General features: G+C 40.8%; 1 protein-coding gene across 2 annotated transcripts in view; it reads left to right on the top strand.

The window, feature by feature from the left end:
- LOC121281257 (protocadherin Fat 1-like) overlaps positions 1 to 12108 on the top strand; it is a 164568-nt gene that overhangs the window by 46089 nt on the left and 106371 nt on the right. For both annotated transcript variants that reach the window (XM_041194093.1, XM_041194094.1), the window contains exon 2: positions 8082 to 11343. In XM_041194093.1, coding sequence (XP_041050027.1) covers positions 8112 to 11343 — 3232 coding nt within the window. In that variant the 5' untranslated portion in view covers positions 8082 to 8111. The remainder of the gene's footprint in view (positions 1 to 8081; positions 11344 to 12108) is intronic.

Raw genomic sequence — 12108 nt, 5'->3', positions numbered from 1 at the left:
AATTTCTATCATTTAGTGCTCAAAAATCAGAACAAATGCCTCTGATAAGAAAAAAAATGTCAATTCTGTCTAACCCTGATACTAATGTTTAAAGAAAATGTTGAGAATCGTCTATATTGGAATAGGGGACAGAAAATATCTTAAGAGTTGTTCATTGTGTTTGTTATTGCTATGTCTCGATTTCAGCATAGAAATGGTTAAATTATTCCCTACCATTTGCTTTCGGTCAATATTTTTTTCTTCTCTCGCAGAGTTGGTAATTAAGATGCAGTCATTTATATTTTATTGTGTATCATATTGTTAAACCTATGAATTAAAATTTATGGGGCGTTAATATTTCTGTTCCTTATTTGTTGTTCAGCAAAGTTAACTGGCGTTCATATAACTCCTTTCAGAAGTCCCATAAACTTTAAAATCAATGGCCTATTTCTGAAATGCAATCACTGTTATGTAATTGACATGCAGTCGAGATTGCACAATGATGTCCAACGTGGAGTAAATGAATGAATAACCAGAGAGACTGCTCCTGGTATGAAAACAGAAAATGCTGGAAATACTCAGCAGGTCAGGCAACATCTATGGAAAGAGAAAAAAGGATAATGTTTCAAGTCAACGATCTCTCAGCACATAAAAACAAAAAAACTGCGGATGCTGGAAATCCAAAAAAAAACAAAAACAAAATTACCTGGAAAAACTCAGCAGGTCTGGCAGCATCGGCGGAGAAGAAAAGAGTTGACGTTTCGAGTCCTCGTGACCCTTCGACAGAACTTGAGTTCGAGTCCAAGAAAGAGTTGAAATATAAGCTGGTTTAAGGTGTGTGTGTGGGGGGCGGAGAGAGAGAGAGAGAGGTGGAGTGGGGGTGTGGTTGTAGGGACAAACAAGCAGTGATAGAAGCAGATCATCAAAAGATGTCAACAACAATAATACAAAAGAACACATAGGTGTTAAAGTTAAAGTTGGTGATATTATCTAAACGAATGTGCTCTCTCAGCAGAACCTGTTCCAGTTGCTAGTTGAAGGAGGATGGTTGGTCAGGAAACCAGGAAAGCATTTTTCTTCCTGAAATAGTGTAATGGAATAATTTACTTAAACAGGCAGGCAGGGTCTTCGTATAACATTTTACCTGAAAGGTAATACTCCATTCATGTGTCGGTCTGGAAAATATGCTCAAGTCTTGAAGTGGGCTTGAAAACCTTCTGACCCTGAAATGAGTTTGTGCACTGAGCATCCAAACTTCTGACTGTCTTCTCTCTACCCGTCTGCTAAAGTTTCACATTATGTAGCACATGTATCCCAGTGTCAACATTAAGCAGGAGGCAGCTACTGAAGAATTAAAACAGCTGCTGTTTTGGGAATGGCTGTGTGGGTAACTGTATTGTCTGGTCTGGTACTATATGATAAAGACTAAGAAAGTCTCAAATTCAGTTGTGTGCACAGTTAGCAGATTTCAGCTGTGAGGCCATATGAACATAGGAACATATAAATTAGGAGTCGGGAGTATTGCACTCGGCCCCTCGAGCTTGCTCCGCCATTCTATAAAATCATGGCTGATCTGATTGTAACCCTCAACCCCACATTCCTGTCTACCCGTGATAACCTTTCACCCCCTTGTTAATCAAGAATCAATCTAGCTCTGCCTTAAAAATATTGAAAGACTCTGCTTCCACTGCCTTTTGAGGAAGAGAGTTCCAAAGACTCATGACTCTCTAACAGGAAAAAATTCTCCTCATCTCTGTCTTAAATGAATGATCCCTTTTTTTAAACAGTGACCCCTAGTTCTAGATTCTCCCACAAGAGGAAACATCCTTTCCACATCCACCATGTCAAGACCCCTCAGGATCTTAGATGTTTTAATCAAGTTGCCTCTTATTCTTCTAAGTTCCAGTGGATACAAGCTTAACCTGCCCAAGAGGAATGCTACAATTAGCGTGTCTATTACTACTCCAGGTTCCCCTTTAAGTTTTTTATCCAGTGGCTGTTGCTGAAAAGTAGATGTATCTCGACCTGAGATAAGAACCAAGCTTGGCTTCAATGGGCATCCCATTAGCACAGAAGAAAGAAAAAGGGAAGGAAATTGTATGAGCGGGTGAACATAATAATTTCAAAATTAACATTTTTTTGTCTGTTGCAAGTAGAGGTCAATGTAGAGGTTATGTTAACTTGATGAACATGGGGCAGGATTTTTCAGTCGGCATGCGGGGTCGGTTCTGACATCACCGATGCATAAAATGACGCACGATGACATCAGGCGTACGTCCCGTCGTCATTGCGCAGTCCCGCGATATTTTGTTCGACGCCGATATGTAAAAGGCCTATTAAGGCCATTAAAAAATTAACTGATCTAATTGTTAATGCTGCCCATCCAACCTTAAGACTGGTGGGCAAGCGAAAAGGCCCGGCCTTCGTGTTTTTTAGGAAACCTTATCCGCGAACGGGAAGAGGCTTCCTAAAGCTTCTATTACAGCCCGCGCATTATGCTGAGCGGGCCTTTATTGGCCTGCCTGCGTAAAATTGCGGTGCCGCGATCGGCTCTGCGACCACCCCCACCCGCCGCCTGAAAAATTCAGGCCATGGAGTCAAAATAAACCTGATAACAAAATGCATTTAATGCTGTCTTGTTGGGTCTCCTTAATGGATAATTGTTGCACCCTTTGGGTGATTAAAAAGCCAGGAATGGAGGATCTCTAGCGTTTCATAGCTGTTTATTTCAGTGATTGTTGGTGCTGTGACTTTGCACCTCCACACTTAAAAATCAGTCCATAGACACAGCACTGTGTCAAACAATTAGAGTCACTTTCGACAACCTGTTATCAAGGACCATGGCCATGGCCACTTGAGAATGCTGCAACAATCTGCACCACAGTGTAATGGACATGGAGCATTGCCCACATGGTGAGCATGCGATTTAGGCCATTGGACACTTACTAAGACCAGACACTTATTTCACAGGAAGTAGAAGCAACAGCTGCAGAACCAGTGGTTTAATTTTTTCCCCCAATATTCTTCCCTTTCCATAACTGTTTAACCTTGCTGGAATATGATTCCACAACTGGTGGTTGCCTTCCATCGCCTTACCCATGTGTGAGATCACTTCATAGCAACAGACATTACAGTCAAGTTCAAACTGTATTCACCGACATAAAGAAAGAGTCACATTTCTACAGTGCATCTTACAATCCCAAAGTGTTTTACAGCCAATGGACAAAGTGTAGTCTATGATGTAATAGTTACATACACAACGAGCAGGAACTGCTGGAGAACAATCAAGGGAGAGAAATCGGGTAAGTTTGTCTCCCTAACCCAGCAATGTTGAGACCATTGCAATGTACTTAACAGATGAGGGCTCAAATCTGGAATCTTCCATCCACTGTATAATCCCACTGAGCAAATAAGAGAACCCATGAACCAATAATCAAATTAGATAGCTCTGTCGATTAGTTCTAATTTAATATGGTTTTCCATCAATTGGAATGGGGTTGGTTGTTGATGGTGTTTACATTTGTTGCTGGTAAGAAAAGCAGAAAAAAAAACTGAGTTCCAGCTCGACTAACATTGTGCAGCCTGCAGGCCATGATTAGAGGGTCAGGTTGGCCAAGAGTCAAAAATGAAGGGGAGCTCAGCCTTAACTAGCACCCAGGCCCTATGTGAAGCTCCACTGAATCAGGTGATTGATTTTAATCTGCATCAGTCAAAGGAAGCTTCGGAAATGAGATTCACTGCAGCGCTGTATAATGGTCAGGAAATAAGGAACATCCTATTACATCCTGGATGTTTGGTTAACTTTGTTTCAGGTTTCCTGAACTTTTTTAAAGAGCACTTGGATATGATTTATTGCATTCCATTCTATTGGTATATGTTCAGATTAGTTTGGACATGAGAGCAAAGCTTCTATAAACAACTGCTGCCTGCACACTTGACTTTTGAGATTGAACAAAATTCAGGGTGCTATTAAATTTCTGGCATGTACCAACAATGCTGAATTACAGGAACCTGTTAAAATACCTCTAAAGATGAACGTGGGTTGTGCAATGATGTTTTATCAGGTGTAAATGGTTTGAATACCCACAGTCCTTGTCATTGTTACCTAACAAATTCTCAAATTAACATCCTAATTGTCATTGTTTTTTAGTTCCATGTGCCAAATAATTAAAAAGAAGGGAATATTTAGCATGACTTAGGCTCAAAGTGTGAAAACATGCAAAACAAATATATCACATCATGTGATATGCCTGTTACAGAAGGCCTTATCTGATACTCAGTTCCATTGGTGCTAATGATGCTGAATATCTGATCAGAGTGTTTAATGAACAACCAGAGTGATACAATCCATTTTAGGCTATCACCCAGTTGTATTTCTACCCCTAGTTCCAGGATTGTTTCACTGGCATCCTGAAACCCTCACAAGCTTCAGTGTTGATGTTGTAATTTTGTCCTGATATTTGGGGGTGGGGTGGGGGTGGAGGTTTATTGGAGAGGAGTGGGTGATTTTTGTGCTGACTGCTTCCATTTGAATTAAAAGGAAGGGGGGTAGAGTACAGGCCAGAACTAAGTGGCGTGTAATCAGGCCAATTTATCCATTGCGCGATGTCCATCGGGATTTTTGGGTGGACTTGCAGCCTGGTGACAAGCCGGAGGCCTCATACAGCTCTGAAAATCAGGGTCAGACTTTGCAGTTAAGCCCCATCAGCTGCACATTAGGAAGTATCCATTTCCAGGATATTTGGAAGACCATTGGGAGGTTGCCTGTGAGTTTTGTACCTTAAAGCCTTTGAAATGTACTTTCTGCTGTAGGCTTCTCAAGCATGATACTTGCTGCTCCACGTTATATTCATGATGCTAAGTACACCTTTCCTTTAAGGTGCTGCTAGAGGCCCTTTCACAAATTGATCACTCTGCAGGCTCAGCAAGCAGCCTGTTAGGGATATAGATAGATATTGTGATGCATTATAAAGGTGAGCCCAGGACTGAAATTCATCAGATTCCACACTGCTTCCTCTGGCCCTCCCTACTTGCATCATGACCAACTTAATAAAAAGATTCTATACTTTTCACTATCGGACATTTAACCTTCATGTTTCTCCTCTTGTAAGCTTATTTTTTTACAAACTCATCTTTATCCCCTTGGCTGCTCAGAAATTCATCTCTACTTGGTCTCCATTAAATGTGAGTCTCCGCTTGCAACAATAAAAAGTTTGGAATGCTTCTGAGGAACAGGAGGCATCCCAAACTCTGCTGCACTCTAAAATCAGTATATTGCTATTGCAGAGAACAGACTAGTTTCAGACCACAGGAGAAGTTGGAGCAGTCCCGGTTCTTATGTGTTCTTATTAAGAGGGTGCAGAAAAGATTCACGAGAATGGTCCGTGGGATGAGTAACCTCAGTTACATACATAGATAAGAGACATTGGGACTGCTTTCCTTGGATAAGAGAAGGTTGAGAAGAGATTTGATGGAGGTATTTAAAGTCATGATGGGTCTGGAAGGCAGTAGATATAGCAAAACTATTCCCAGTGGCAGGAGGATCAAGAGACAAAGGGCACAGATTTGAGGTAATTGGCAAAAGAAGCAATGGCGACATAAGGAAAACTTTTTCACGAAGTGAGTGGTTAGGATCTAGAATGCACTGAGAGTGTGGTGGGGGCAGGTTCAGTTGAGGCATTTGGAGGGAATTGGATCATTATCTGAAAAAAAAAGAATGTGCAGGGCTATGAGGCTATGTTGGGGTGGCTCTGGGTGAATTGCTCCTTCAATGAGCCAGCATAGACACGATGGGCCAAATGATCTTCTGTGCAGTAGCCATCACATGGTTCAATGATTCTAGGTGGAAGACACTATATAGATAATTTACCAATGTGTAGGAGCCAACTTAAGCAAGGAGGGAACTAAAGAGTGCATGGAGAGCAGAAGCAGGCATGAAGAATAGAATAAAAGACTTAATACTTAGAGAGGGAGAGGAAACTAAAAGAAGAAAAGGCGAGGAGAGGACTAGAAGCCATGGAGTTGACTGGAAGATCATGTAAGGAAAATCTTAGTAACATCATAGATTCTGTTTCCTAATGGATTATCTTCCAGGAGTCAAACCTCCTGCTACCGTGTTTCTGCTGCAAATCAAGAGGTGAACGGGAGAAAGGAACTTGGTGTAATTGAAATCACTTGGGAAATGGTACTGAGCAAATTCATGGAACTGCAGGGTGGCAAGTCTCCGATGGACTACATCCTAGGGCCTTAAAAGAGGTGGCTAATGAGGTAGCTGGTCTTAATTTTCCAAAATTCACCCGATTCTGGAAAGGTTCCATCAGATAGGAAAGTAGCAAATATAACCACTCTATTCAAGAAGGGAGGGAGGCAGTAAACAGGAAACTATAGGCCAGTTAGTTTGACGTCTGTCATGGGGATATTATTAGAATCGATCATTAAGGAGGTTATAGCTAGGCTCTTAAGAGAGCTCAAGGCAACCAGGAAGAGCCAGCATGGTTTTATGAAAGGAAAAGCATGTTTAACCAATTTATTGGAGTTTTTTGGGAAGGAGTAACATGTGCAGTGGATAAAGGGGAGTCTGTAGACGTACTGTACTTGGATTTCCAGAAGGCATTTGATAAGATGCCACATCAAAGATTATTACGGAAAATAAAAGCGCATGGTGTAGGGGGTAACATATTAGCATGGATAGAAGATTGGCTGGCTGGTGAAAAGCAGAGAGTATGCATAAATGGGTCTTTTTCTGATTGGCAGGATGTGATGAATGGCATCCCTCAGGTTTGTACTGGGGCCTCAACTTTTTACAATTTACATCAATGACTTAGATGAGGGGAGTAAAGACATGGTAGCTAAATTTGCAGATGACACAAAAATAGGTAGGAAAGTATGTTGTGAAGATGACATGAGGAGGTTGCAGATGGATATAGATAGGTTGAGTAAGTGGGCGAAGATCTGGCAAATGAAGTTTAATGTGGGAAAATGTGAACTTTTTCACTTTGGCAGGAAGAATAAAAAAGCAGAGTATTACTTAAATGGAGAACGGCTGCATAAACCTGAGGAGCAGAGGGATCTAAGTGTTCTAGTACACACGTCAGAAAAGGTTAGCATGCAGGTACAGCAAGTAATTAAGGCTAATGGAATGCTATCCTTTATTACGAGAGAGATTGAACATCATAAAAGTAAGGATGTTATGCTTCAGTTATACAGGGTATTGGTGAGACCACCTCGAATACTGTGTGCAGTTTTGGTCTCCTTATTTAAGGAAGGATGTAAATGCATTGGAGATGATTCAAAGGAGGTTTACTAGATTGATACCTGGAATGAGTGGGTTGTCTTACGAGGAAAGGTTGGACAGACTGGGCTTGTTTAGAAAAGTGATTTGATTGAAGTATACAAGACTCTGAATTGCCTTGACAAGGTGGACATCGAAAGGATGTTTCTTCTTGTGGGTGAGTCCAGAACTAAGGGGCACTATTTTAAAATTAGGGGTCGCCCTTTTAGGATAGAGGTGAGGGGAAATTTTTTCTCTCAGAGGGTTGTGTGACTTTGGAACTCATTGCCTCAGAAGGTGGTGGAGGCGGGGTCGTTGAATATTTTTAAGGCACAGATTCTTGTTAGGCAAGGGAATCAAAGGTTATCAGTGTTAGATGGGAATGTGGAAATTGAAACACAAGAAGATCAGCCATGATCTCATTGAATGGCGGAGCAGGCTCGAGGGGCTGAATAGTCTACTCCTGTTCCTATTTCTTATGTCTTTGTGTTCTTGGGCAAACCTGGGAGCAAAAATGGGCAATCATATTTTCTTACTTTTAATGTGAGTTTTTAAGAAATTTTTGCAATAAGCTTAAGAGAACACTAACACTGTGATTCCCTGCTGTCGTAGCTGATTGCAATCCGATATAAACTTGCCAGATTCTCTAAGGCCAGACAACACGAAGCCTAATGGCACTGGTGGACCAGGATATCGAGGTTCAAACTAGGGTCAAAGATGAGTCTTGAAATTTAAAATTGGAGTGTAGAGTTCAGTTTTACATTTGCTGGTTTTGTAAAGTTAGGATCTTGTTGTCCTAAGGCTCTAATCACTTTCATTGGTCTTCCTACAGATTTTAAGAAGAAAGCCAATGTGATGAATCATGGCAACCAAAAGTTTATGGCTTGTAACACTTTTGGCGATGGTTCTGGTTTCAGAAGAGCGTCTGGAGAAACCGCACATCTCACCTTTCCAATTCACCCACCATGTTTACAATGCTACTATCTATGAAAATTCCTCCCCCAAGACCTACATAGAAAGTAGTGTAAAAATGGGCATTCAGATCACAGAAGCTATCGAGAATGTTAAATACAAAATTGTTTCTGGAGACAATATGAATGTGTTCAAAGCAGAGGAATACTTGGTAGGTGATTTCTGCTTTCTGCGCATAAGGACCAGAAGTTCCAACATGGCTGTTTTAAACAGAGAAGTAAAGGATAATTATCTACTGACAGTCCAGGCATCAGACGGAACATCCCAACATGAAGCGTGGACCAAGGTGATGATCCAGATCCTTGATAAAAATGACTTGCGACCTCTTTTTTCACCGTTGTCATACACTATCTCCATAACAGAGGACACCCCATTGCGATCCAGTGTTGCCAGAGTCACTGCAACAGATGCCGACATTGGAAGCAATGCAGCTTTTTATTATGCTTTTAAAGACAAGGTTGATATGTTTGCCATTCATCCCAGTAGCGGTGTTGTCACATTGGCAGGAAGCCTGAATTACACAACTCTAAAGCAATATAGCCTAGAAATCTTGGCAGTGGACCGCATGGTGAAGTTATTTGGAGGCACTGGGATTGGCAGTGTGGCAAAGCTGACTGTCAATGTAGAACAGGCTCGTATAAGAGTGCCAGGAATTCTGTCTGTACATCTCACCTCTCCTGGAACTGACCACAATGCTACATGTGCCATTATCACAGTTGAGGAAGGAGTAGATGCAGTGAACATTGTGGATGGGGATCCATCACACCATTTCAGTGTGGTACCATTCTACCATGGTAGTAGGGAGCTCAAGCTAATATATATCAAAGAGGCAAACTGGGCAGACAATTACCTTGGCTATAACTTGTCTCTGCAAGCTGGAGATAAGAGCAACCCAACTAACCATTCACCAGTAAAATTCATTCATGTACCAGCAAAGTGGTCTGAAGCTTTAAAGTTTGAGGAAGATCTTTATAAGGTTAGGTTGTGTGAGTTTGCACCCCCAAATAGTCCTGTTCTAATGGTTAAAGCTCAGCCTAAACTTCCAAATCAGACTTATCATCTGGAGCATAATCACGTCAGTACAAAATTCAGGATAAATCCTCGAACTGGTCTCATCACCACTGCTGCTGCAATGGATTTCTTGGAACAATCCCATTTTGAATTAAAAGTAAAGACCAGTATTGGTCAGATCTCAGCCAGTATCATTATTGATCTCATCGACACCAATAATAATGCTCCAGAGTTCAGAGCATCTTCATACCAAGGGAGTATTGATGAAAATGCCCAAATTGGAACAAGTATCTTAACAGTCAATGCAACCGACAAAGACCAAGGTGAAAATGGCTATGTAACGTATAGCATTGCCAATGTGGCTCCTGTCCCCTTCGGCATTCATCCATTTACAGGAACTATTGTGACATCTGAGAACTTGGACTATGAACTCATGCAGCGAGTGTACCATCTGCGAGTTTGGGCCTCTGACTGGGGATCACCATATCACTATGAAGTTGAAGTCCCTGTCACAATTTACTTGAAGAATCTGAATGACAATGAACCATTGTTTGAAAAGAACAATTGCCGTGGTAATATTTCAAGAAATCTTACAGTTGGATACCTCATCACCACTGTCTCAGCAGTCGATGCAGATGAACTGCAAGGAATCAGATACCAGCTTTTGTCCGGTAACGAACTAGATTTCTTTGATCTCAATCCAATTTCTGGTGCACTAATTTTGAAGCACCCCTTATCTTACAGTCCTGCCAATGAGATTTCATTTTTTAATCTTAAAATCACAGCCACAGATGGAGAGAATTATGCTTCCACCGTAGATGTTAACCTCACTGTTACCGATAGCCTGGAAATGATCAATATGCATTGCAATGACACTGGAGCAATTAAAAAATTAGCAGAGATCCTTCTGCTTTCTGTTAAACCACATTATCAGCCTCATGAAGAAGACTCATTCTCTTATATCCACATTGTCAATGCCCATTCTCCACAATTTGATATTTATTTTCCAAGCTCCATTGACATAATAGAGAGTATTCCAGTTTACTCAACCATCTTGAATATTCATGCTACTGATCCTGATTCTGGTTTCAATGGCAAGTTGGTCTATGTGATCTCGGATGGGAATGAAGACAGCTGCTTTGTTGTAGAGATGGAGACTGGAGAGCTGAAAGTTGTGTTACCCTTGGATCATGAAACAAAAAATCTTTACATTTTAAACATTACAATTTATGATCTTGGAAAACCTCAGAAATTCTCTTGGAGGCTGTTAACAGTGCATGTGCTGGATGCAAATGATAATAAACCAATATTCTTGCAGGATAGTTATTCAGCAAAAATACATGAAAATGTGGAGCTTGGAACACCTATAGCCCAGGTAAAGGCTAAAGATAACGATCTGGGAGAAAATGGAGAAATAAAATATTCACTCCTAACTGTTACCAAAACATTTTCCATTGACAAAACTTCAGGTATAGTGCATGTTACTGGCAAATTAGATCGAGAGTTTCATCCAATGTATGTTTTGAGAATCGAAGCCAGAGATCAGCCTCAACAAGAGCCCCAACTATTCTCAATCATTGATCTAACAGTAATCTTAGAAGATGTAAATGATAATCCACCTCAGTTTGTCCCACCTTACTACAGGGTGAGAGTTCCTGAAGATATTCCAGTAGGAACTGTCATCGTGTGGCTTGAGGCCTATGATCCAGATCTAGGACCGGGAGGTGAAGTGAAATACAGCCTGATAACAACTGGAGAAAATGCATTCAGAATTGACAGACAAGTAGGAGCTATCCGTACTAATAAGCAATTAGACTTTGAAAGTAAGAATTTTTATAATCTAACAGCTCATGCTATTGACAGTGGAAAACCCTATTCTCTGAACTCCACCTGTTATGTGGAAATAGAAGTGATTGATGTCAATGAAAACCTGCATCGACCACATTTCTCCTCCTTTGTGTTCAAAAGCTCTGTCAGTGAAGGAGTGCCTGTGGGAACCTCAGTGTTAACACTCACTGCTCAGGATGAAGACAGAGGCAAGGATGGTGCGATTCGATATTCGATCAAGGGTGGATCAGGTCTTGGAATCTTCACCATTAATGAGAAAACAGGTAAGAACATGAGCTGAAATTTGATTGAGTGTCGTATTCAAACTCTGAAGAATAATATGGATAGTATGATTGAATGTTTGAGGATTGAGCCTTTTTTAAAGAATTTCATCTAAAATGTATTGGCATTTTACAAAATAAAGTCAAACGACATTACAAACTAGAGTCATAGAGTCATTACTGCACAGGAGGCCATTCGGCTCATCGAGTCCATGCCGGCTCTCCATAGAAAGGTTGAGTCAGTCCCGTTCTTCTGCTCAATTCCCATAGGCCTGCAAATTTCTTTCAAGTACCCATCCAATTTCCTTTTGAAATCATTGATTGTGTCTGCTTCCACCACTCTTGTAGGCAATGACTCCCAGATCATCACCACTCCCTGTGTGAAAGGTTTTTCCTCACACCTCTACTGCACTTCTTGCCCAAAACCTTAAAACTGTATCACCCAGTCTTGTACCATCAGCTAGTGGGAATAAAATGGAGGATTAAAAAAAGAAATTCCTTTCAGGAATTAACGTCAATTAGTTCATTTTCTTCTACCAATTGCAGAGGATCTTCATGTAAGCTTAGAAAATAATTTTATGATAATGAAGTTTTGGTATTAATCCTGAGAGATCAAGAAACAAATACAAAGTACAGTGTCACATAGTATTCCAGATTTGCTGGAGATAGATATTGCCGAGCTTGAATATGTGTTCATCATATTGAATTGTCATGGGAAATATCAGCAGATTGAAGACAATATCTTTAAAACCTTTGAAAATTGGGGAG

The sequence above is a fragment of the Carcharodon carcharias genome, chromosome 8, assembly GCF_017639515.1.
Source record: "Carcharodon carcharias isolate sCarCar2 chromosome 8, sCarCar2.pri, whole genome shotgun sequence".
Lineage (NCBI taxonomy): Eukaryota > Metazoa > Chordata > Chondrichthyes > Lamniformes > Lamnidae > Carcharodon > Carcharodon carcharias.
The sequence above is the reverse complement of the archived record's forward strand: the minus strand, read 5'-3'. Positions and strand labels throughout refer to the sequence as shown.